This window comes from Cervus elaphus, chromosome 14 (genome assembly GCF_910594005.1).
Source record: "Cervus elaphus chromosome 14, mCerEla1.1, whole genome shotgun sequence".
In the NCBI taxonomy this organism is placed as follows: domain Eukaryota; kingdom Metazoa; phylum Chordata; class Mammalia; order Artiodactyla; family Cervidae; genus Cervus; species Cervus elaphus.
This window is the reverse complement of record NC_057828.1, coordinates 48,990,388-49,016,060: the sequence shown is the minus strand read 5'-3', so window position 1 is coordinate 49,016,060 and position 25,673 is coordinate 48,990,388. Positions and strand designations below refer to the sequence as shown.

Genomic DNA, 25,673 nt, shown 5'->3' with positions numbered 1-25,673 from the left:
GATGACGCAGGCCACTTAGACCAACTCCATGCTGGCTAAGAGTCCCACTGTTATGACAAGATGGGACCAGCCTGTCATTACAGGAAGCACAGAATGACAATCAAATAGGATCGGGTCTCCTGAGACACCACAGGGCACCAAAAGCCATTTAGCTGTTAGAGTTCCAACGTGCACGCACCTGTCCCCCTGCTTCAGGGGTCAGTGTCCACAGAGTGATGCCCAAGCAGCAACACTGTCATGGTGGTGAGTGTGGCTCCTGAGCTGGACCATGAACATCCACATGCTCAAGGTCACCAGGGCCAGAGGCACCAAGAAGCAAGTGCAGGAGTTCTGAAGCTGGACCCCTGCCACTCCCCCAAACAAAATTATTTTCCCAGCCAAACAAACAAACAAAAAAAAAGCAAAACAAGTCTGAGTGCCAAACACAAGCCTGAAGTTCTGGTCACCAATTATGACACGGGGATAAGGTTGGGGTGGGGGTATTATGCCCACCACCAAGCAGTTCTCAGACCCCAGCTGGGTGTCCTACAAGTCAACTTGATTCTGACTCTCTTCCTGGACACAGGTCAGAAACCAGTATGCAGGTCAAGAAGCAACAGTTGGAACAATGGAGTGATTACAAATTGTGAAAGCAGTACGCCAAGCCTGTATACTGTCACTTACTGATTTAACTTCTATGCAGAGAACATGTGAAATGACAGGCTGCTGGATCACAAGCTAGAATCAAGATTGCAGGAAGAAATAACAACCTCAGATATGCAGATGACACCACTCTAATGGCAGAAAACAAAGAGGAACTAAGGAGCCTCTTGATGAGGATGAAAGAGGAGTGAAAACACTGACTTAAAACTCAACATTCAAAAAATGAAGATCTTGGCATCCGATCTCATCACTTCATGGCAAATAGATGGGGAAACAATGGAAACAGTGGCAGATTTTGTTTTCTTGGGCTCCAAAATCACTGTGGAAGGGGACTGCAGCCATGAAATTCAAAGACGCTTGGTCATTGGAAGAAAAGCTATGACAAACCTACACAGCACATTAAAAAGCAGAGGTAGCACTTTGCTGGCAAAAGTCTGTCTAGACTAAGTTATGGCTTTTCCAGTAGTCATGTATGGATGTGAGAGTTGAAGAAAAAAGAAAGCTGAGCACCAAAGAATTGATGCTTTTGAACTGTGGTGTTGGAGAAGACTCTTGAGAGTCCCCTGGACTTCAAGGAGATCAAATCAGTCAATCCTAAAGAAAATCAATCCTGAATAGTTACTGGAAGGACTGATGCTGAAGCTCCAAAACTCTGGCCACCAGATGAGAAGAACTGACTTATTGGAAAAGACTCTGATGCTGGGAAAGATTGAGGGTAGGAGGAAAAGGGAGCAACAGAGGATGAGATGGTTGGATGGCATCACCGACTCAACAGACACGAGTGTGAGCAGACTCCAGGAGATAGTGAAGGACAGGGAAGCGTGGCGTGCTGCAGTCCCTGGAGCTGCAAAGAGTCAGACACAACTTAGCGACTGAAAAAGAACAACCTGGAGACAGCATCAGACCCCACCCACCACCCTGCACACCAATCCCAAGTCCAGGCTGTTGTTTGTGTTACAGACCAGTTACAGTTTCCACCAAACTCCTCCTTGGGTTTGATTAATTTGCTACAGAGGCTCACAGAACTCAGGAGACCCATTCACTCATGAGATCACCATCTTACTACAAAGGACATTAAAGGATATAAGTCATCATCAGCCAGATGAAGAGACAGGCAGGGCAGAAGCATGTGGGAGGCAGAGCATCCACCTGCTCTCCAGGACGAATCTGAATCTCCACAGGTTCTCCAGCCCAGCTCCCTGAACCCCATCCTTTTGGGCTTTTATGGGGACTTCACAACAAAAGCCTGATTGATCCCATCATTGGTCACTGATTCAATCACTGATTCACCCAGCAGCCCCTCTCCCCTCCCTGGAGGTCAGGGGGCTGGGACTGAAGTTCCAAGCCTACAATCACCTAAGGCTTCCACCCTTCGGTACTTTCTGAAAGTCACCTCATTAACATAAGCTCGGGTGTGATTGAAAGGGGTTTGTTACCAACATTAAGACACCTTTATCACTCTCATCATTTAGGAAATGCCAAGGGTTTTAGACTCTGCCAGAAACAGGGACATAGACCAAATATGTATTTCTTATTATAAATCACAATATCACAAAGCCACACCTGAATGAACACAGCACCAGAATAGCAAAGAAACACAAACAAAAAAAGTGTGGTGTTTACTGCAAAGGATGTTCCCCACCCCAGCTCGTCCTGATCAGTTACAAGGCTAAGGTTTCCACCTGCTAAGTCCCTAGAAGGTAATGGAATATGTAGTTGGCTCCAGAAGAGGCTGAAACCTGAAGCTTAGACTTTGAATAGGTGGAGAGGCATGGCCCATCTCCCCATCCCATACACGCCCTCACCAATCCTCCCCGCCACCTCCGCCGCCATCCAGTGGCCTGAATGTTGCCAGGACAGGCCAGAACTGGTTGAGGGAACAGATCCCCACCCTCAGGTGTTCCCCAGCCCCCATTCCTGGGTGCCAGACAGGCACACACACCAGGAGCCCTTCGGGTACCCACCAAATTCCACAGGGGGGAAACAGCCTTCCCAGACCCCAGGGCAGTCTTACAAGCACTTGGTCAGTGAGCACAACAGCCAGGCCTTTGGGGTACCAGAAGTGCACTTTTCTCTAGGCACCTGAGGTGCAGAGAAGCTCTCGGCCTTATGCTGAGTATGGGAGATAAATCACACCTGAACCTTTTAATCCTAAAGGAAATCAGTCCTGAGTACTCATTGGAAGGACTGATGCTGAAATTGAAGGTCCAATACTCTGGATACCTGATGCGAAGAATTGACTCATTGGAAAAGACCCTGATACTGGGAAAGATTGAAGGCAGAGAAGGGGGCAACAGAGGATGAGATGGTTGAATGGCATCACCGATTCAGTGGACGTGAACTTGGGCAAACTCCAGGAGGTTGGACAGGGAAGCTGGCTGTGCTGCAGTCCATGGGGTTGCAAAGAGCCAAACATGACTTGGCAACTGAACAACAACAAGCCTTTTAATCACCACCCACTCATAAACCAAAAGTAAGCAACAGCCATGTCCAGGCCAGCTGGCAGGTCAGGGCTGTCTCCATTGACCAGTTCCACACTTTAGCAGCATCTAGCCTGGTCAAGGCAGGTCAGGGCAGGCGATGAGGCATCCAATGACCATTGTGCTGACCTAGTGAACGTCATTCAAGGTCATTCCTGCCCTCAGTTTCCCCATCGGTAAAGCAAGGGTGATTCCTACGCACATAGGACGCAGGGAGCAGATGGGAACAAAGTGTCAACTCAGGACGTGGGTGCTGCCTCCAGGGCATAGGGCTGCAACCCCATAGCTGGTGGGATGCTCTGCTCCCAGCACAGTCAGGAGGAGGGACAGTTAGTCTCTGAAGGAAGTTCTCTCTCCTGGACACGTCCACTCCCAGTCTGACAGCTACCTCCGATCTTCCGACTTCTCTGACACTCCACCACCTGCAGCTTCCCAACTCTCAAGGTTTCTTTTTTGGTTTGCTTGTTTTGTTTTTTTTCCATCTCTTTTTCTATTTTTTATTTTATTTTTAATTGGAGGAGAACTGCTTTACACTATTGTGTTAGTTTCTGCCATCCATCAACATGAATCAGCCATAGGTTATACCTATGTTCCCGCCCCCTTGGACCTCCCCCGCACCTCCGACCCCACTGCACCCCTCTCAGGTTGTCACAGAACACCAGGTTTGAACTCCTTGCATCACACAGCCAACTCCCACTGGCTAGCTATTTTAAATATGGTAATGTACATGTTTCAATGTCACTCTTTCAATCCGTCCCACCCTCTCCTTCCTACACTGGGTCCACAAGTGTGTTCTCTATGTCTGCATCTCCACTGCTGCCCTGCAGATAGGTTCATCAGTACCATCTTTCTAGGTTCCATATGTGTGTGTTAAGACACGATATTTGTTTTTCTCTTTCTGACTTATTTCACCCTGTATAAAAGGCTCTAGGTTCATCCACCTCATCAGAATTGATTTAAATGTGTTCCTTTTTTACGGCTGAGTGATATTCCACTGTATATATGTACCACAGCTTCTTTATCCATTCATCTGTCAATGGACATTTAGGTTGCTTCCACGCCCCAGCTATTACAAATAGTGCTGCAATGAACTCTGGGGTACATGTGTCTTTTTCAATTATGGTATTCTCAGAGTTTATGTCCAGTAGTCAGATTGCTGGGTCATACAGTACTTCTATGCCTAGTTTTTTAAGCACTCTCCATACAGTCTTTCACACTGACTCTATCAATTTACTTTCCCACCAACAGTGCAAGAGGGTTCCCTTTTCTCCACATCCTCACCAGCATTTATTGTTTGTAGATTTTTTTGATGACGGCCATTATGACTGCTGTGAGGTGGTATCTCACTGTAATTTTGATCTGCATTTCTCTAATAATGAGTGATGCTAAGCATCTTTTCATATGTTTATTAGCCATTTGTATGTCTTCTTTGGAGAAATGTTTAGATCTTCTACCCAATTTTTGATTGAGCTGTTGGGTTTTCTGGTATTGAGCTGTATGAACTGCTTGTATATTTTGGAGATTAATCCTTTGTCAGTGATTCCATGTGCTATTATTTCCTCCCATTCTGAGGGTTGTCTTTTCACCTTCCAACTCTCAATGTTTGAAACACGGCTTAGGCGGCCAGTCATGCCAGCTGGCCCCTGGCCTGCCACAAACCTGAACCTCTGTGCCCTGAGGTCTGAAGGGGTCAGATTCAGGGCACCAAGGGGTCTGGGTTGTGTGGCCTGGCCCTGGGAAGGTCCCCAGCGGAGACCTGCCCCTTGGGAGGCCCAGACAGCAAGAGCCAGCCCCTGCCACGGGACAGGCTAGTCACAGAACAACCCAGGGAAGGGGGAGAAGAGGACCTGGAGCAAGGCCGTAGAAAAGCCAGTGGGGGCAGGGGTAGTGCTCAGGGAGGCGAGTGGGAACAGAGAGACACAGATCTCAGAGACCTCATACACAGATCACACACAGACTGTCCTCTTCTCAAGGAACTGATGCACGATAACATCTACACCACATCCCACAGGGCATGCCCTGTACTGTGACTCATGGATTTCTGGGTTCTGTCCTCAGGGTCAGGGATCAACGAACCTGGAAAACAGAGTTCAAAGCAAGCTGGGAGAAGCTGGAAGAAGCCACAGGCGAACAGTCAGGAGGTTTGTGGTTTCACTGTACCACTAATCAGCCTATGACCATGACCAGTAACCCGGCCACTCAGCACCTCTCTCTCAGTCCACAGGCAGAAGAATTGAACTGGACCCTTACCTCACACCATCTCTGAGGAAGAAGTGGAAAAAGGTCCAAGCCCTAATGTAAGAGCTGAAACCATAAAACGCTTCAGAGAAAACACACGGGAGCTCTGGGACTTGGGTTTGGCAATGCCCTTAGAGAGGACAACAGAAGCACAAGCAGCAACAGCAACAACAAAGAGAAACATCAAAACTGTAAAGCTTCTGTGCTTCAAGAGATAATAATCAAAAGCGAAAAGACAACCCACTGAATGGAAGAAAACCGCTGCAACCCATACACTTGAGAAGGGATCTGTATCTAGAGTACAGAAGGAGGGACCTCCCTGCAGTCCAGTGTTTAGGACTCTGTGTTTTCACTGCCCAGGGCCCGGGTTCAATTCCTGCTCAGGAAAGGAACTAAGATCCTGCCAGACAATGCAGCACAGCCAAAAAAAAATACAGAAGGAACGCCTACAACTCAATAATAAAAACACAAGCCAACTGAAAAAATAGGCAACAGACCTGAATAGACAATTCTCCAAATGTACAAATGGCTGATAAGCACATGAAAAAGTGTGTGTGACTGCTCAGTCATGTCCGACTCTTTGCCACCCCATGGACTGTAGCCAGCCAGGCACCTCTGTCCATAGGATCTCCTGGGCAAGAATATTGGAGTGAGTTGCCATTCCCTTCTCCTGGGGATCTTCCAATCCAGGGATCAAACCCCAGTCTCCTGCAATGGCAGACAGGTTCCTTACCCCTGAGCCCAAGGGAGTATCACTGATCATCAGGGAGACCCCCACTGAAACCTCAGTGAACCACCTCTTTACAACTGCCAGGGTGGCTGCATATAACAAGTATTGGCGAGGATATGGAGCCCGTGAGAGTGAGAAGGAGGCAGCTGCTTTGGAAAACATTCTGGTAGCACCTCCAAAGATTAAACAGAGTAACCCTTGGACCCAAGAATGGAACTGCTGAGCTGTTTTCATTCATACCACCTCTGACATCAATTGGGTGGGGTTTTTCCTCACACCAGCCATTTCTCCAACTCTTGGCCGTTAGCCAGGTGCACTACAATTGGATTCATTCCTGACCCCTCCTAGGGCTTTCCCAAAGGCTCAGTGGTAAAGGATCTGCCTGCCAATGCAGGAGACACAGGAGACATGAGTTCGATCCCTGGATCAGGAAGATCCCCTGGAGGAGGAAATGGCAACCCACTCCACTATTCTTGTCTGGAAAATCCCAGAGACAGAGGAGCCTGGTGGGCTATAGTCCATGGGGTCACAAAGAGTTGGACACTACTGAGCACGTGACCCCTCCTCAGGCTGAAGAGTTCGCTGGAGCACCTCACAAGACTCAGGACTCAGGGTTATGTTTGCTGTTGTTGCTCAGTTGCTAAGTCACTTCCAACTCTTTGCCACTCCATGGACTGCAGCACACCAGGCTCTTCTGTATTCTACTATCTCCCGGAGTTTGCTCAAATTCATGTCCATTGAGTCCATTCATGTCCATTGAGTCAGTGATGCTATCTAACCATCTCATCCTCTGCTGTCCCCTTCTCCTTTTGCCTTCAATCTTTCCCAGCATCAGGAACTTTTCCGATGACTTGCCTCTTCACATCCAGTAGCCAAAGTACTGGAGCTCCAGCATCAGCCCTTCCGATGAATATTCAGGGTTGACTTCCTTTAGGATTGAATCTTCCTGCAATGCCAGAGACTGAGGTTCCATCCCTGGGTCAGGAACATCCCCTGGAGAAGAGAAAGGCAACCCACTCCAGTTCTTGCCTGGGGACAATCCCATGGACAGAGGAGCCTTGCAGGCTACAGTCCATGGGGTCACAAAGAGTCGGACAAGACTGAGCTATTAACACTATACTATGCTCTCAATAAAGGACAGAAATAGTATCAACCTAACAGAAGCAGAAGATCTTAAGAAGATGTGGCAAAAATACACAGAACTGCACAAAAAGATCTTAATGACCCAGATAGCCACGATGCTGTGATTACTCACCTAGAGCCAGATATCCTGGAATGCAAAGTCAGGTGGGCCTTCGGAAGCATCACTACGAACAAAGCTAGTGGAAGTGATGGAATTCCAGCTGAGCTATTTCAAATCCTAAAAGATGATGCTGTGATAGTGCTACACTTAATATGCCAGCAAATTTGGAAAACTCAGCAGTGGCCACAGGACTGGAAAAGGTGAGTCGTCATTCCAATCCTAAAGAAAGGCAATGTCAAAGAATATTCAAACTCCCCCACGATTGCACTCATCTCACAAGCTGGCAAATTAATGCTCAAAATTCTCCAAGTTAGGCTTCAACAGTACGTGAACCGAGAACTTCCAGATGTTCAAGCTGGATTTAGAAAAGGCAGGGGAACCAGAGATCAAACTGCCAACATCTGTTGGATCACAGAAAAAGCAAGAGAGTTCCAGAAAAACATCTACTTCTGCTTCACTGACTACGCTAAAGCCTTTGACTGTGTGGATCCCAACAAACTGTGGAAAATTCTTCAAGATATGGGTTTACCAGACCACCTGACTTGCCTCCTAAGAAATCTGTATGCAGGTCAAGAAGCAACAGTTAGAACCAGACATGGAACAATGAACTGTTTCAAAATTGGGAAAGGAGTACGTCAAGGCTGTATATTGTCATCTTGCTTATTTAACTTATATGCAGAGTACATAATGCAAAATGCTGGGCTGGAGGAAGCACAAGCTGGAATCAAGACTGCAAGAGTAATATCAATAACCTCAGATACGCAGATGACACCACCCTTATGGCAGAAAGCAAAGTGGAATTAAAGAGCCTCTTGATGAAGGTGAAAGAGGACAGTGAAAAGCTGGCTTAAAATAACATTCAAAAAATGAAGATCATGGCATCCAGTCCCATCACTTCATGGCAAATAGATGGGGAAACAATGGAAAGAGTGACAGACTTTACTTTCTTGAGCTCCAAAATCACTGCAGATAGCGACTGCAGCCATGAAATTAAAAGATGCTTGCTCCTTGGAAGAAGAGCTATGACAAACTTAAGAGAGCATATTAAAAAGCAGAGACATTACTTTGCCAACAAAGGTCCATCTAGTCAAAGCTATGGTTTTTCCAGTTGTCACGTATGGGTGTGAGAGTTCGACCATTAAGAAAGCTGAGTGCCAAAGAATTGATGCTTTTGAACTGTGGTGTTGGAGAAGATTCTTGAGAGCCCCTCAGACTGCAAGGAGAGCCAACCAGTCAATCCTAAAGGAAATCAGTCCTGAATATGCATTGGAAGGACTGATGGCCAATACTTGGCCACCTGATGAAAAGAACTGACTCACTGGAAAAGACCCTGATGCTGGCAAAGATTGAAGGCAGGAGGAGAAGGGGACAACAGAGGATGAGATGGCTGAATGGCATCACCAACTCGATGGACATGAGTTTGAGCAAGCTCTGGAAGTTGGTAAAGGACAGGGAAGCCTGGCATGCTGGAGTCCATGGGGTTGCAAAGAGTCGGACATGACTACAGGACTGAATTGAATGATATACTCTCTGGTGACTAACTTAACCCCCAAAGCCCCCTCCTCCAACCCCCAGGTCTTGAGTGGGGCTAAAAGTCCTACCCCTCCAATACTGCCAAAGTCATTCCAAAGACCAGCCCCTTCCTAAAACTGCTTTCTCTGGGCCACCAAGCACTAGTCATCTCCTTGGCATACAAAAGATGCTCTATCCAAGGTTTTCCAACATTTTCCCAAGGGTTTTAGGAACTTGCCAGGAGGATAAAAGACATTCCCATCCACCCTACTGAGAGAGTCATTTCCTAGGCAGGTTGATAAGAAGTCTAGGGATCCCCAAGGAGAGAGGGGTCTGGAATTCTAAAGGAGGAAGAAAGGACAAACTTTTTTTTCTCTCTACATTCCTTAGGATTATATAACAATAAAGTATCCTGCTTGAGGACAGTCTCTGGAAAAAACCTTCTGGCTAATCCCGTTATCTTAAAATGTAAATTATGGGAGTAGGTCTGCTGAGGTCTTTACAACCTCCAGACATTCTTTTGATTCACTGTAATGACTAATTGGAGAGTATATAACTCCATTGCTAACACTAGCAAGGGGGTACTCTTTCTGCCCTCTCCTGATGCCTACGTCAGAAGCTTTCTCTATCTCCTTTATACTTTAATAAAACTTTATTAAACAAAAGCTCTTTATTACATCAAGCCCCATCTCTGGCCCCAGATTGAACTCTTCTCCTCCAGAGGCCAAGAATCCCGGCGTAAAAACATATGCCCACACAAAAACATGTGCAAGAGTGTTCACAGGAACATTTATGCATAAAGGCCAGCTGGAGACACTGATATGCATCAGCTGATGAATGGATAAACAAGGTGATTACATATCCCTAAGCGGAGTATTATGAAGGAAGCACTGACGTGTGTGACAACACGGATGAACATTGAAAACATGGTGCTGAGTGAAAGAAACCAGACACAAAGACCATATCACTTGGCTCCAGTGACATGAAATGTCGAGAACAAGGAGATCTATAGAGAAGGAAAATAGATTAGGGGGAATGGAGAGAAATGGCTTTTCTCAAAGAGGTCACGAAAATGTTCTAAATTGGTGGCGGTAATGACTGCCCAACTGTGGATGTTCAAAAAGCCACTGAACTGCATACTTCAATGGATGATGCATCAATGGGATGCAAATTACAACTCAATAAAGCTGGTACAAAGGACCAGAATCCGCCCACTGGAGGAGGTTTCTCCCAAGTTCACTACATTGCCAGAGGATTAGCCAATCACATGAGGACAGCTACCCCTGTCTCCCTCAACAAGTCCAAAAAAACCACAAAAAGCCCAGCTCAATGTGGGGAGGGCAGGGGTGAGGAGAGCAGACACCTGCAGCCCGGCTCCCTTGGCAGCCCCCTTTGGCAGCCTGAGCACAGGCAGAGACCTGCCAGCACAGCAGCCTGCTCCGATCCCAGGGTGCTCTGAGCTCCGTGCTCATCCCAAGCTCTCAAAGCCCTCCTCCTCCAACAAAGCTGAGTGGGGTCCCAGAGGAAAAACATGCCAGGTCTCCACTGAGGATGCACACACAGAGGGGCACGCTCAATCCCACAAAACACGCAATTCACAACACCCAGCACCCACTGTTTACTCCAAACCCTTACCAAGAAATCCTGAGTCACATGGCCTGGGCTAGACACCCAAGGCCTAGCATGGGTCAGGGCACAGTGCCCCTGTCATCCTACCTTGTAACGCTGACACCAAGTTTAGATGACAGAGCAGATCTGGTTCCGACAGCCTGGACGGAAGCCCAGCATCTCTGCCAGGGCCTCTTGGAGCTCCGGGGCCCCAGACACTCCTGGGCAGTGACTGGCCTCCTGGAAGCGGCCTGCCTGCCCAGCTCACAGAGGCAGAGAGCCCGGGTGAGCAGCCTCATCCTGCGGAGAGCGGCCCAGACTGTTCACCCAGAGCACGGGGTTTAGCCACCACCTCTCTGCCTTCAAGGGACCTCCCCCGCTGCTCAGGAATGCTGCAATTTTCACACTCCCGGAAGGAGGGCCTACTCCCGGGAAGGCCCCTCCTCCCAGCAGCTGGCAGCGGCAGTGGCTCTCACAGGCTGCAGGGCCCAAGATACAAAGAATCCATGACCCAGTATGCAGTCGCTGAGCTGGGCTCTCTGATGAGCAAACGAAGGATGAAGGTATCCACAGGACCACAGCCGGTGCGTGGGACTGGAGGAAATGGGTGGGGCTGTAAACCACGCCTACCAAGGTTCCTTCTCCAGGACCATCAATCAGGCAGGCAGGAACAGCCCGCTGGAACAGCCCCCACCCGCTGGAAGGGCCTCCGCACAGCAGGCTGGGCAACTACCAACTAGCCCAAGGGTCCAAAGACGACTCAGGTGAGCAAGACGCCACCACTGCAGGGCGGAAATTCGCGGTCGCCACGTGAGGCTCCAGCGGAGAGCCAAGGAAGACACAGGCTCTCCACCCCGAACTCCCAAGAAACAGAGGCAATAGGTCTGGAGCTGTGACTCCTTTTTACTTCTTTTTCTTTCGCTGTGCCGGGTCTTAGTTGTATCATGTGGGATCTTCCTGGACCAGGGATAGAACCCATGTCCCATGCATTGGCAGGCGAATTCTTAACCACTGGACCACCAGGAAAGTCCCTCCTTCTTATTGTTTAATGTGGACAACATTAAGAGGCTTTCCCCAGTAGAGAGAAGGTTCCAAGGTCCCCAGCAAACAGCTTCGAATAGTGGGCTCTGGCTTCCCTCCTGCTTCCAGGTGTGACTGATGCAGGGAAGAAGCCTATTTTGACTCCACATTGGCATCTGTTTCTTTGACTTGCTTTCCATTGCTTTTGTTATTATAATCATACTTAATGGCGTGCCTGGGAAGAACCTACCCTTCTGCTTGACTGTAAACTAAAGAGCCTTTGTTCAGCTCCTGGAGAGATAGTTTGTCCCAGAACCAAACCAGTCGATCCTAAAGGAAATCAATCCTGAATATTCATTAGAAGGACTGATGCTGAAGCTCCAATACTTTGGCCACCTGATGTGAAGAGCCAATGCTTTATAAAGGACCCTGATGCTGGGAAAGATTGTGAAGAAGAAATTCATGGGGCCTGGACTCCACCTTAGGCCTGTGCATGCTGACCGTGCTCGGCCACCTCTCCAATGGACTCTATACTCTGTGTTTAGTGTCTATGGAAACAACAGAAGGATAAGACCCCCTCCGGACAGGGGAACCTTGAAGATCATATCCAGGTTACTCATCACCTAAGAGAACACAGACACTAGTCACTCCTTCCTCCAGACAGGCCATAAATTTTTCTGTACCTATCGGAGTGTAACCTTGGGCTTATTGATTATTGGCTAATTGTTTAACTGTCTGAGCACATACTGGGATTGTATTTACCATTCCTTTGTTTATGTAAGTCTCAAGGAATTTGGCGTGGTGGGTTCGGACATGTACACATGGGGTATAAAAGATTTTCACAAATGCTGGTCGGGGTCCTTGACTAAGAGGGGACTCTGCCTTGGGCCTGCCAGTGTAATAAACTGCACTCCACTATCTGCATTGTTCTTCTGAGTGAGTATGTTTCCTGGAACGCGTGGCTACAACAACTGAAGGCAGGAGAAGGGGACAACAGAGGATGAGATGGTTGGATGGCATCATCAACTCAATGGACATGACTGTGAGCAAGCTTTGGGAGCTGGTGATGGACAGGGAGGCCTGGCATGCTACAGTCCATGGGGTCACAAAGAGTCGACACAACTGAAAGACTGAACAATAACAAGCTGTGAACAGAAGAGATTGACACACCCCTTCTAAGGCTGGCCATTCCCTTGGAGATGTTTTGCAAGACTGAAGACCCTTTCACTTTACTTCCCCACTGCCTCTCCCTCTCTATCCTTCCTTTTGACTTTAGTTCCTCATTGTTTCTTTCTCTCTGATGTATAAAAGAACTTGGCATCCAGACCCCAAGAAGATGGTTATTTTGAGGTGCGGACTGAGCCTGCCATCTTCTCAGTCAGCTAGCTTTCGGAATAAAGTCGTTTTCCTTGCCTCAACACCTCATCTCTCGAATTCACTGGCCTGTTATGCGATGAGCAGAGCGAGCTTGGACTTGATAACAAGACTGAAAGAAATCTCAGAGGGCACAGGTTGGCATTTGTAAATATCTCAGCATTTCCTCCAAGAGATGAAGACTTGGTTTAAAAACCGGACCACAGGAATTCCCTGGCAGTTCAATGGTTAGGACTTGGCACTTTCACTGCCAAGGCCCCAGGTTCAATCCCTGGTCAGGGAACTAAGATCCCACAAGCCATGCCGCAGGGCCAAAGAATAAAAATAAAAACAGAACCACAAAACAATTACCCACCTTAAGCATAATACAAATTCATTAATATAACTTTTTCTAATTGGCTTTACCCAACAGCTTGTGAATCAGGTAGCATCCCACTTAGCAAGCAGAAAGGAGATCCTCTCAATAGCACTAAACATCAAGTAAGTGCTTAAGTTTCCTCAGCTACATTCGAAATGTTTTAAAATCTGCAATTGTGAACACTTTTCTTTTTGACTGCACCTCACAGCATGCGGAACCTCACCACTGGACTGCCAGAGAATTCCCCTTTTTTTCCTTAAGGTGAGGTAATTGCATTGTAGTTATGGCTTTTTAAAAAATAATAATAACCTTTACTGAGGTACAATGTGTGTACCGTAAAATCACCTACTTTTAACATACAGTTCACTTTTGAAAATATACACCTGTTAGGGGAGGCACACTCTGAAACCGCCCACCCTGGCCAGGCAACCCTAGTCATCACTTGTGTGAGTTATTTTACTACAGGAGGGCCTCGTAAGGAACAGGGAACTAATAAGTCACCACCAGCCGGAAAAGCTCAGGAAAGGTCAAAAGGAGACACCACATGTCTGACCACCTCCCAGAATCCTTCTCTCTGGCAGCCATCTTGCCTGAGCAACCTGTGTGCCACCAGGAGGGTCTGATTGGCCAAGGACATCCCAGAAACTAACCCCATCACCATAAAACCCAAGACTGCGACCACCGGACAGAGCAGCTCCTGAGTTCCCTTACTCTACTTCTCTCCACCCAGGCGCCCCTTCCCAATAACATCTCTTGCTTTGTGTCAGCTCATATGTCTCCTCGGACAGTTCATTTCCAAGTGTTAGACAAGAGTCCTGTTCTCTGGCCCTAGCCTTAAGGGGTCTCCCTTCCCACCACACACCTGTGTAAGGGACCACAGCTACGACAGAACATTTCCAGCACAGCACAAAGTGCCTTCCTGCCCCTCTGCACTTGGTTTCCCCCCAGCTCTGGACCCTGGCACACAGGTCTGCTTTCTATCACTACAGTTCTGCCTTTTCTAGAATTTCTCATCAATGGAGTCAGATACTCAGTGTAGTTCTTTGAGTTTTGTGTGTGTGTTAGTATCAGTGATTCTTGCTACTGTTTCCTAGTAGTTTTCATTATTGCTTTATCAGACAATGAAGATGTGAGTTCTTTCCAGCTTTGGGTAGTTATGAAAAAGTTCACAGGGACTTCCCTGGTGGTCCAGGGGTTAAGACTCTGTATTTCCACTGCAGGGGGTGTGGGTTTGGTCCCTGGTCTGGGAACTAGGGTCCCATAGGCCTCATGGTGTGGACAATGAAAAATCCAGAAATTCCTTAGTATCATTAACTATCGAGGGACTAGTTAAGTTTCCCCTAAGTATCTCATAAATGCTCTAAAATCAGATTTTGTTGATTTTCTACTGAAGCATCATTTGTATGCAGGAAATCAGGATTTATAACAAGCTTCCTCTGTTGGTCAGATGTAGGTAGCCCGTGAGTGTGTGACCATAGAGTTTACCCTCCTCCTCAGGATACCTCTGAGAGTTAAAGAAGTGGACCAGGAGGTACACAACACAATCACCACCCCAGGTTGGGACCCCCTCCCCAGAGAAGGCCCACCCACAGGGGAATGCAACTCCTGGCCTGACTGAAACCAGGGAGCTGGCCAGTGGTGGTGCCAAGCCAAGGGTGAGGCCGGGCTGCCTGGCTAGCTTACAGGTGGAGGTGGGATGGTGGGTGAGCACAGCCTCACCCACCACAGGCTCCCTGGGCTGCAAAGATTGCATCTTCACCCAAAGCGCCCACATCTCCACAGGAAGGAAGCCAGCACTGGGCATCGTTTTATGGAATGTTCCAGAACACCACCTTCAAGTGTGGTTTCTGTAACTCAGATTCTGTGTTTTCATTAACTCTGCTGTGAGCCCAAAGACAAAACCCCGAAGAGAAAAAATTCCAAACAGCCCTACTTGAAAATATTTTGAGTTCAGTTCTAGTAAAACGCATATCGCAATAAAGCAAGTCACAGGACTATTTTGGTTTCCAGTGCATACAAAAGTTACACTATTAAATGTGCAATAGGATTATGCCTAAAAAAATAGTGTACCAAAAATAAACTCAAAATGGATTAAAGATCTAAATGTAAGACCAGAAACTACAAAACTCCTAGAGGAGAACATAGGCAAAACACTCTCCAACATAAATCAAAGCAAGATCCTCTATGACCCACCTCCCAGAATACTGGAAATAAAAGCAAAAATAAACAAACGGGACCTAATTAAACTCAAAAGCTTTTGCACAGCAAAGGAAACTATAAGCAAGGTGAAAAGACAGCCTTCAGAATGGGAGGAGATAGTAGCAAACGAAGCAACAAAGGATTAATCTCAAAAATATACAAGCAACTCCTGCAGCTCAATTCCAGAAAAATAAATGACCCAATCAAAACATGGGCTAAAGATCTAAACATTTCTCCAAAGAAGACATACAGATGGCTAACAAACACATGAAAAGATGCTCAACATCACTCATTATCGGAGAAATGCAAATCAAAACCACAATGAGGTACCTTTACACGCCAGTCAGAATGGCTACTATCCAAAAGTCTACAAGCAATAAATGCTGGAGAGGGTGTGGAGAAAAGGGAACCCTCTTACACTGTTGGTAGGAATGCAAACTAGTACAGCCACTATGGAGAACAGTGTGGAGATTCCTTAAAAAACTGGAAACAGAACTGCCATATGACCCAGCAATCCCACTCCTGGGCATACACACCAAGGAAACCAGATCTGAAAGAGACACGTGTACCCCAGTGTTCATCGCAGCACTGTTTATAATAGCCAGGACATGGAAGCAACCTAGATGACCATCAGCAGACGAATGGATAAGGAAGCTATGGTACATATACACAATGGAATATTACTCAGCCATTAAAAAGAGTACATTTGAATCAGTTCTAATGAGATGGATGAAACTGTAGCCCATTATACAGAGTGAAGTAAGCCGGGAAGATAAACACCAATACAGTATACTAACGCATATATATGGAATTTAAAAAGATGGTAACAATAACCCTATATGCAAGACAAAAAAAGAGACACAGATGTATAGAACAGACTTTTGGACTCTATGGGAGAAGGTAAGGGTGGGATGATCTGAGAGAATAGCATTGAAACATATATATTATCAAGTGTGAAACAGATCGCCAGTCCAGGCTGGATGCATGAGACAAGTGCTCAGGGCTGGTGCACTGGGATGACCCAGAGGGATGGGATGGGGAGAGGGGTGGGAGGGGGGTTCAGGATGGGGAACACATGTAAATCCATGGCTGATTCATGTCAATGTATGGCAAAAACCACTACAATATTGTAAAGTAATTAGCCTCCAACTAATAAAAATAAATGTAAAAAAAAATAGTGTACACACCTTAACTTAAAAAACATTTTATTTTATACCTACGGCATAAGGAATATAGCCAATATTTATAACTATAAATAGAGCATGGATTTCCCAGCTGGTGTTAGTAGTAAAGAATCCACCTGCCAATGCAGGAGATGCAGGTTCCACCCCTGGGTCAGGAAGATCTCCTCGAGGAAGACAAGGCAACACACTCTAGTATTCTTGCCTGGACAATTCCATGGACAGAGAAGCCTGGCAGGCTACAGTCCATGGAGCCGCAGAGAGTTGGACACAACTGAGCACTGACTGTACTGAATAAATGGAGTATAACCTTTAAAAATTGCCTATCTATATTGTGTATGCATGCATGCTAAGTCAGTCGTGTCTGACTCTTTGTGACACTATGAATTGTAGCCTGCCAAACTCCTCTGTCCTTGGGATTCTCCAGGCAAGAATACTGGAGTGGGTTGCCATGCCCTCCTCCAGAGGATCTTCCCGACCCAGGGATCAAACCTGCATCTCCTGCAGCTCCTATATTGCAGGTGGTTTCCTTACTGCTGAGCCACCAGGGAAGCCCACCTATACTGTATACCTGTAACTTGTATAATATTATACAGTAACCATGCTTCAATTAAAAAAAACTTTTAATTAAAAAGAATTTATCACCAAAAAATGCTAACCCTCAGGAATTCCCTGGTGGTCCACTGGTTAAGAATTTGCTTTGCAATGCAGGGGACATGGGTTTGATCCCTGGTTGGGGAACTAAGATCTCACATGTCTTGGGGTAACTAAGCCTATGGACCACAACTACTGAGCCCATGCTCTGACACAAGAGAGGCCCAGGTGCTGCAACAAAAAGCCTGCATGCCGCAACCAAGACACAGTGCAGCCAAATAGATGAATAAATGTCTAAAAAAAATGCTAACGTGGCCAAAAAAAATGAATAAACGTTTAAGAAAAAAATTGCTAACCATCACCTGACAATACCAAGTGGCCACAAAACCCTCAATTTGCAACAACAAAAAAAAAAAATGCAGTACCTTCATACTGGAATTAAGTGAGACACAGTAAGATGAGGTGTACCTGTGCTAAAATTCAGGTCCATCCATTCATCTTCATTGGCATATCTACCAGTTGTACCTATCACCAATGCAATGGAGGTGAACTTGGACGAACTCTGGGAGATGGTGTGGGACAGAAAGGCCTGACATGCTGCAGTCCATGGGGGTCACAAAGAGTCGGACACAATTAGGCAACTGAACACCGCCACCACCAGCCACATAGTGTCACCCTGCTTATTTAACTTATATGCAGAGTACATTATGAAATGCCATGCTAGATGAATCACAAGCTGGAATCAAGATTGCCAGGAGAAATATCAACAACCTCAGATATGCAGATGACACTACTCTTATGGCAGAAAGCAAAGAAGAACTCAAGAGCCTGTTGATAAAGGTGAAAGAGGAGAGCGAAAAAGCTGGCTTAAAACTCAACCTTCAAAAAACAAAGATCGTGGTATCTGGTCCCATCACTTCATGGCAAATAGATGGTGAAAAAGTAGAAACAGGGACAGATTTTCTTTTCTTGGGCTCCCAAATCAATGTGGACGGTGACTGCAGCCATGAAATTAAAAGGCGGTTGCTCCTTGGAAGAAAAGCTATGACAAATCTAGGCAGTGTATTAAAAAGCAGACACGTCACTTTACCGACAAAGGCCTGTATAGTCAAAGATATGGCTTTTCCAATAGTCAGGTATGGATGTGAGAGTTGGACCGTAAAGAAGGTCTAGCACAGAAGAATTGATACTTTCGAACTGTGGTGTTGGAGAAGACTTGAGAGTCCCTTGGACTGCAAGGAGATCAGACCAGTCAATCCTAAAGGAAATCAGTCCTGAATATTCATTGGAAGGACTGATACTGAAGCTGAAGCTCCAATACTTTGGCCACCTGATGCGAAGAGTGGACTCATTGAAAAACACTCTGATGCTGGGAAAGATTTGAGGGCAGGAGGAGAAAGGGGCAATGGACGATGAGATGCACCGACTCAACAGACATGAATTTGAATAAACTCCAGGAGATAGTGAAGGACAGGGAAGCCTAGCATGCTGCAGTCCATGGGGTCCCAAAGAGTCGGACACAACTTAGCTACTGAACAATGAACAACAACCTTCAAAATGCAATAAAGTGAGACGCAATAAAATGAGGTGTAATTGTACTAAAATTCAGGTCCATTCCATTCATCTTTATTGGCATCAGGTGCTTTGCTAGGCATTCCTGGCACAAGAGAAAACAAAGCAGTCCCTGAGCTCAAGACACTTAGGAGCAGATTACATGGAAAAGCAGGGCAAGCAAAAGAAAAACTTGTAGATTTGACACATCTACTTACAAACAAAGGATTCCAGGTTACCTGCCCGGGAGGCTATGTCCCTGCCAAGGTCTCCCTCCATTGGCTCTGTTGCTGGAGAGCTAACTACAGTCCCCACAGTTTCCCCAAGCTTCCCTTAGGAAACCCTGCCATCAGAGACTTATCAGGAATTCTGGTTTTTAAATTCCTCTCCTTACTACATTGTCCCATAAGGTAGCCACCAGCCACAGGAAGCCAGACTGTTTACACTTAAACAAATTTAAATGCGGGACTCCTCTGGTAGCTCAGTGGTAAAGAACCTGCCTGCCAGTGCAGGAGACCTGGTTCAATGCTTGGATTGGGTTCGATCCTTGGGTTGGGAAGATTTCCCTGGAGAAGGAAATGGCAACCCACTCCAGTATTCTTGCCTGGGAAATCCCATGGATAGAGAAGCCTGGTGTGCTACAGATCATGGAATCGCAAGAGTCCGACACAACTTACTCTCCAAACAACAACAGCAACAAATGAATGCAATTAAACATTCAGTTCCTCCACATTCAGTTCCTCCACATCCAACCGCATCTCAGGCCACTTGTGGCTAGTGCCCAGCATGCTACAGATGCAGAGCATCTCCATCACTCTCTAACAGCCTGGCATGGGACATGACCTTCAACTTCATTTGGACCAACACCTAGGGGGTCCTACTAGGGGCCCATGCTGATGCCACGGTTGAGCCTCACAACTAGATGTGAATGTGAGCTTGAGCAGTAGACAGACCATGACAGTGGGGGACTTCCCTCACGGCCAGTGGCTAAGACTGTGCTTCCCCTGCAGGGGATGCAGGTTCAGTTCCTGGTCAGGGAAGTCCCACCAGCCATAAGGTGTGGCAAAAAAAAAAAAAAACCACAATGGAACACCCGACAGGGAACAGCCCATCAGTTGCCTTCGCTCCCTTGGCTGCCTGGGTCCAAAGCCGCCCTGGTCTAAGTCTGAAAATGAGGGTCTCATTTTCCCCTATCTGTAAAATGACAGAGTTGGGCTGGGAGTTTCTAGGGGTCAATCCCATCTGACATTCTAGAACTCTGGGTCAAACAAGGGAAAAAGCAATTTGTTAACAAAATATGAATTAGCATCACTAAGAATACAACCAAAGAAAAAGGCTCTTCTGAGACTTTAAATGCTGTTGCAGAGCTTTCATGTGGGGCTCAATCAAAACAAGGGTGCATGGGACTTCCCTGGCAGTCCAGCTATTAAGACACCTCGCTTCCAATGCAAGGGACACAGGTTTGATCCCTGGTTGCACCCAAAACAGAAAAGGAGGAGGAGACAGCACACTGCCTTGGCTTGCTGTCCAAAGTTTAGGCTCTAATGTAAACTGCTCTTTTTAGTTACAACTGCCCAGCACTGTGCCAAAGGTTTTATATCTCACAGCGACATTGGGCACAAGACAAGAATACTGAGGTCTAAAGCCCACAAAGACAAGAGGCATAACTGGGATTCCAACCAGGCCCTCAGCTTCCTGAGCCTGGGTCCCGCTTCTCAGCCAAAAAGAGCTTCCCTTTACTTACAAGGTGGCAGTCATTCTGCCAGGCCCTGGGTAACACTTTGTTTAGCACCTGGAGCACACATGATAAAATAAGCGTCAAAAAGTTAGGCAGCTTCCAAGAGGCAAAGGCCATATTCACAGCTAGGCCTGGCACTGCCTTCCCCAGCCTTTAGAGCCCCTCTCCCTTGAACTCCTCCTTCTGAACCAAGAGCATGAGACAACTCTTTTTTTTTTTTTTTTGAGACAACTCTTAATTGTCTAGGATGGTGGGGGTTGTGGGATCCTCTCTCTTCGAGACTGTGAACTCCCTAAGCTGGTGACCCTCCCTCGGGGCATTTCACACCTTGAAGGCAACCAGGGACACTTAATTAAATTCATGGCTGGGCTGCTCTAGGCCAAAAGGCTCTTCTTTCAACATGGGGTGTCTGCTTAGATGTCCTTAAAGGGCTCCAACCTGCTACCTCCACTACAGTGTCCTGGGGTTTCTCTGGGCCAAGCCCTTGTGACCAGGGACCTCATCACAACCCCTTCCCACTCTCTTTGACAGTTGTGTTGGCCACCTGAGGCTCACCTCCACCTGGGATCCCACCCCGGTGTCCCAAATCCAAGACAATGTGCCATTGTGAATACTGGAAAGGCAGCCAGATAAGCAGGCACTATGAGCAAGAAGTGTGGGCCCATATGTAAGTGCCTAAGGCTGTTTGTTAACTATATTAGAAGCTGGTTTTTAAAAAGGTACTATGTATAGATGGGCTATTCACCATCCTGATGAAGTATTAATAAATAAAAGCGCAGCCTTCCATGAGTAGACTGAAAGTATCTGCTTTCGCAGGGAGCAGGAGGAAAACAGGTGGGTCTGGAGACAGGAGACCTGTCAGGAGCTGCAGCCCCCCTCCTCCTGTGGCTGGATGACCTTAAGAGTCTCCTGGGATCCCTGTCATCCACCCTCCCAGATATGCTGGGCAAACCAAACCAGAGGCAAATAATGAACAAACCCTTTGCAAATGATGAGCTCCAAGGTCACCTGGCCATTATGAGGTAGAGATTGACCCCAAGGACCTGATTCCAGGCCTGTCTGTCTCTTAGGATCAGTAACTTGGATTAGTATCCCTCTAACCTAGAGTAGGTGGGGCCAGGACAGTCACACAGCCAATAACAAATCAATGGCACAAGGCTCCCTCAAAGATTTCCTCTCCCTAGAAAAGAAAACTGACCTTGAGGTCGGGACAGGACTCCAACTGAGTCAGAAGTAGGGCTGGGTTCAGGGGACTCCACGGATCCAGCACCGCGCGCCCAGCCTTTGTCTCTTCCGAGGAGATGTCAATATTCTCAGGAAATTACCTTGGCTTGAACCCAAGATCAATGTGACGCCCAACCTAAGAATCTTAGGAGCTGAGCCCAAACAGGAAGGTGCTGTCACTGTCAGTGGTGCAGGAAGCACAGGCTCTGCCTGCAGGCCCAGCGCCTGCCGGGCCTTCCAGACTCCTCACCCTTCCTCAGCTCAGGCTCAGTACCCGCTTCCGTTCTGTCCGAGGGAATGGAAAGTAACCTTGAGGTTACCCTGCTCCGGTCGGAAATGAGCCGGCTCGAGGTCTTGGGCATCCTCGGGGCCTCTACCCACCAGCACCGGAGGAGGAAGGCTGGGGTGGGCCCCTGACAAGAACCCTTTACCCCCATTCTGTAAGATGCTTTTGGGCTCAATGGACCATCCTCTGTTCTTAGCTCTGAGCTGTCAGAAGGGAAAGGTACTTCCTCTTCTTCCTGTTAACAGCCGCCTCCCCCACACCAAAACCTTGGCAGGGTACTGCAAGGTCTGCGTAACTGCAGCCCTCGCCCACTCGGGCACCCACTCCAGGGCTCAAAGGGTTCTGGCCGCCGCCCAGTCGAGTGGGTTACCTGCGCCGCACATGTCCGGGAATCCGGATGGCTTTGCACCACCGCCCGGATAACGACCTCGAATTAGGGGTCTCAGTGGGACCTGGGGTGAGGCCCCGGCATACTCCGGCACCCGGCGGGGCGGAGCTGGGCGGGGCGCGGGGGACCGCGCTCCGACCCCCGCCCTGGGAAGGGCGCCGCGCCGCTTCCTCGCGCAAACGGCCTGCGTGACCGCGGCGCCGCCCAAGAGATGCGCCGGAGGCCGGCGCGGCGACGCGCGGGGAGGCTGCCGGCTCTATGGCATCTAAGGAGCATCCCGGCCGCGGCGGGCGGGTGGGATCCGGAGGTGACCGGCTCGGCGGAGGCGGGGACTGGGGAGGGGAAGGCGCGGGGCCGGTGGGGGTCCGCCAGGCCCCCTGGCCGCCCGCCCGCCCGCCGCGCGCCCCTCTTACCGGCAGATCTGGATGGCAGACGGTGTCTCGGCGGCGGGGCCCGACATTGTGGCGGCGACGGGCGGCTGAGGGAGCGCGCAGGTGTCTGGCAGGCCCGGCGCGGAATGAATGAGCCCGGGCGGCGCCATGGAGGGGGAGGGGGGAGGCGGAGCCATGGCGCCAGAGAGGCGGGGCCTACTCGCCGAAAGCGAATCGAATGCGGCCTCCCTCGAAGCTCCGCCCCGCATACCCGCCCTCGCCCCGCCCCCGGGCCGGCATCCGCTCCCCCGGCGTCCGGTTCTGGCGGCGGCGGGGCCGCGGTGGGGCGCCGCTTCCAGAAGGTTCGGCGGCGGTTGGGCGGCGCCGACACGGGACTGGGTGGCCGCGAGAGTGAGCCTCGGCCCGCGCTGAGCGTGTTCGTTTGGGGCTTTCCCCTGCGCGTGCCTGACAGTTCGCGGGCCTGGGGCGCGCCCACCGCGCGGCGAGGCGGTAGGCGGAGGCCTTGCCTTCCTCATGGGCCTTGCCTTCCGCGTGGGCCTTGCCTTCCGCGTAGGCTGAAAGGCCAGCGGGAGGCCGCGGCCGGCACGGGCCTTCTCAGATCAGCCCTGAGAGGAAATTGGGGGCGGTTTACCGTAAAGGAGCCTTCATGGCTGAGCTGGGAGGCACGTGAGTGCACCAAGCCGGGAGCCCGGAACCATCAGGCCTCAGCGAGTGCCTCTGCTGCAGGAACACGCAACTGCTGGGGAGAGGCCAGGAACTGGGATCCGTCCACACCGCCCGCTGGAAACAAACTCTGGGTGATTTCTGAAAGACTTGCCCAGAGAGTCTAGCCTTTGGTTAGCGATGCGTGTCCTGCAGAGAGGAGGCCTAAAGGTCTGTTATGTTGCACAACGTGTGCCCTGTAGTGCAGTTTACGACCAAATCCGCGCAAGAAAGAGGGAGAAGTGATCACTGCCTGCGGAATTTTGGAGAACTTTTTACTCCGTGTGAGACTTGACTCTTTCCGAGCATTTTACCAGGGACACAAATTGCTTCTGTACTCAGGTTTTTAACAATCAAAACCCACAGAAATCAAGCTTCCCTATTTATTGTTGGTTGTTGAGTGGCTAAGCCGTGTCCGACTCTCCTGCAACCCCATGGACTCTAGCCCTCTCACCTCCCCACCCCCATCAGGATTATCTGTCCATGAGACTTCCCAAGCAAAGATACTGAAGTGTGTTGCCATTTCGTTTTCCTCCCCCATTTATACTAATTAAATCGCTGGAAGCATCTAGGGTCACCAAGCCTGTTTAACTTCTTCCAGTATGGGTCCTGAAATAGATTTCTTGTGATGAAACCCAGGAGCACTAGCAGGCTCTGCAGTCAGGCAAGGAAGATTCCTTATCTATAAAAATGGTGTAATAATAGTCACCTTCTTCCCTGGTGGCTCAGACGGTAAAGCGTCTGCTTGCAGTGTGGGAGACCCAGGTTCAATACCTGGGTTGGGAAGATCTCCTGGAGAAGGAAATGGCAACCCACTCCAGTACTCTTGCCTGGAAAATTCCATGGACTGAGGAGCCTGGTGGGCTACAGTCCATGGGGTCGGAAAGAGTGGGACACGACTGAGCAACTTCACTTTCACTTTTCCAGACCTGTGGGGAGATGAAATGAGTTCATCAGGGATAGCAGGTGAAGAAGTTAGGGCCTTTCTTACTCTCTCTGCTCGCCCTCTCTGCTCATTCCCGCTCTCTAAACAGCCATTTCAGGACAGTCAGTACAAAGGAGTGAAGATTTCCTGAAGCCCTGCCCTACCTGTGTAGTTGGGCGCAGGACTGTGAGACTTGGAGACATTCCTTTCTTCAAAAAGCTCAAAATCTAATTGGGGGACAAAGCCAGGACACACAAAACCTGACTCCTACCACCTGCTGAGGAAATTCCTAGACTGGGGACTGGGCTGAGTGGTGTAGGATCAAATAGCCAGGTCCCTCCCAGGATGAGGCAAAAAAAAAAACCTGGAGCAAAATCAGCACCTTTGGAAAAGGATGTGGCTACCCTTTGGCCCAAGACAGCATCTGTCAGCAGTTTGGTGTGAGAAGACCCCCCCAGTCCAGAAGAAGCCAGGGAAGATAACAGCTCAACCCTCTTCTGATTGTGTCCCGGATTCTGTAGGGAGAAAAACCATAGTCCAGGGTGATCCACTTGTGTGTGATTGCCAATGGTTTATGATGTTGCCCTGCTTTAAAGGAGAGCAGTGGGGGACCCAACCCCTTAGCAAAAACATCATGAGATTTACACTGATCTCAAAGAGTCTGTCACCTCCCCATTTTAGGGTTATTTTTTTCCTACTTTCTTCTCAAGCTAGTGGAGCCATTTCCATCCCTCTCTTTCAACGAAACTTCTCAAAAGAGCTGTTTATAAACACAGCCGCTCTCCTCTTCCCCCGCTTCCGTTCTCTTTGGAACCCACTCCACTCTAGCTTTTGTCTCTTCCGCTCAATTTATTGAGGTAACTAATTCCTTGCAAGTTGCTAAATCCAATAATCCTTTGTCAGAAGTCATTTTACTTGACTTCTCAATAGTATGGAGCTGGCGTGATCCTTCTCTTCTTGAAATGCTTATTCCTTGCCACGTACTCCTACTCTTCTGGCCTCTCTGTACAGCTTTGCTGTGCTGGTCCATCTCCATTCCTTCCTCTCAGGACTTTGGAGAACCCCCGAGCAATGTTTGGACTCTTGGGGGCTCATCCTGTTTTATGGCTTTAAATCCTGTCGATTGGACAACTACCTACCAGATGTCTCCAGCCTAGACCGTGCCCCTAAATTCCAGATTCGTGTGTCCCTGGTCGAGGCCACACCTCACTGTGGTTATGTGATAGACATCTCCCATTGCCCCAGACTTGGTCCTCTTGCAGTCTTCCCCCATCTTGGTAAATTACAG

The 25,673-nt window shown here is 48.5% G+C and overlaps 1 protein-coding gene and 1 non-coding gene across 4 annotated transcripts in view; one reads left to right on the top strand and one right to left on the bottom strand.

Annotated features, from left to right (window-relative positions):
• The window catches only part of ACOT7 (acyl-CoA thioesterase 7), a 97,987-nt gene extending 74,484 nt beyond the window's left edge, over nucleotides 1–23,503 (bottom strand). Inside the window, exon 1 of one of the 3 annotated variants that reach the window (XM_043923615.1) lies at nucleotides 23,390–23,503. In XM_043923615.1, coding sequence (XP_043779550.1) covers nucleotides 23,390–23,406 — 17 coding nt within the window. In that variant the 5' untranslated portion in view covers nucleotides 23,407–23,503. Of the gene's footprint in view, nucleotides 1–10,561; nucleotides 10,971–22,779; nucleotides 22,951–23,389 lie in introns of those variants that run through there. The other 2 variants (XM_043923609.1, XM_043923612.1) reach the window with 2 other exon arrangements.
• On the top strand, nucleotides 13,058–13,130 carry TRNAE-UUC. The gene has a single exon. It is a non-coding gene; the product is annotated as a tRNA-Glu (tRNA).
• Nucleotides 23,504–25,673: the final 2,170 nt, after the last annotated feature.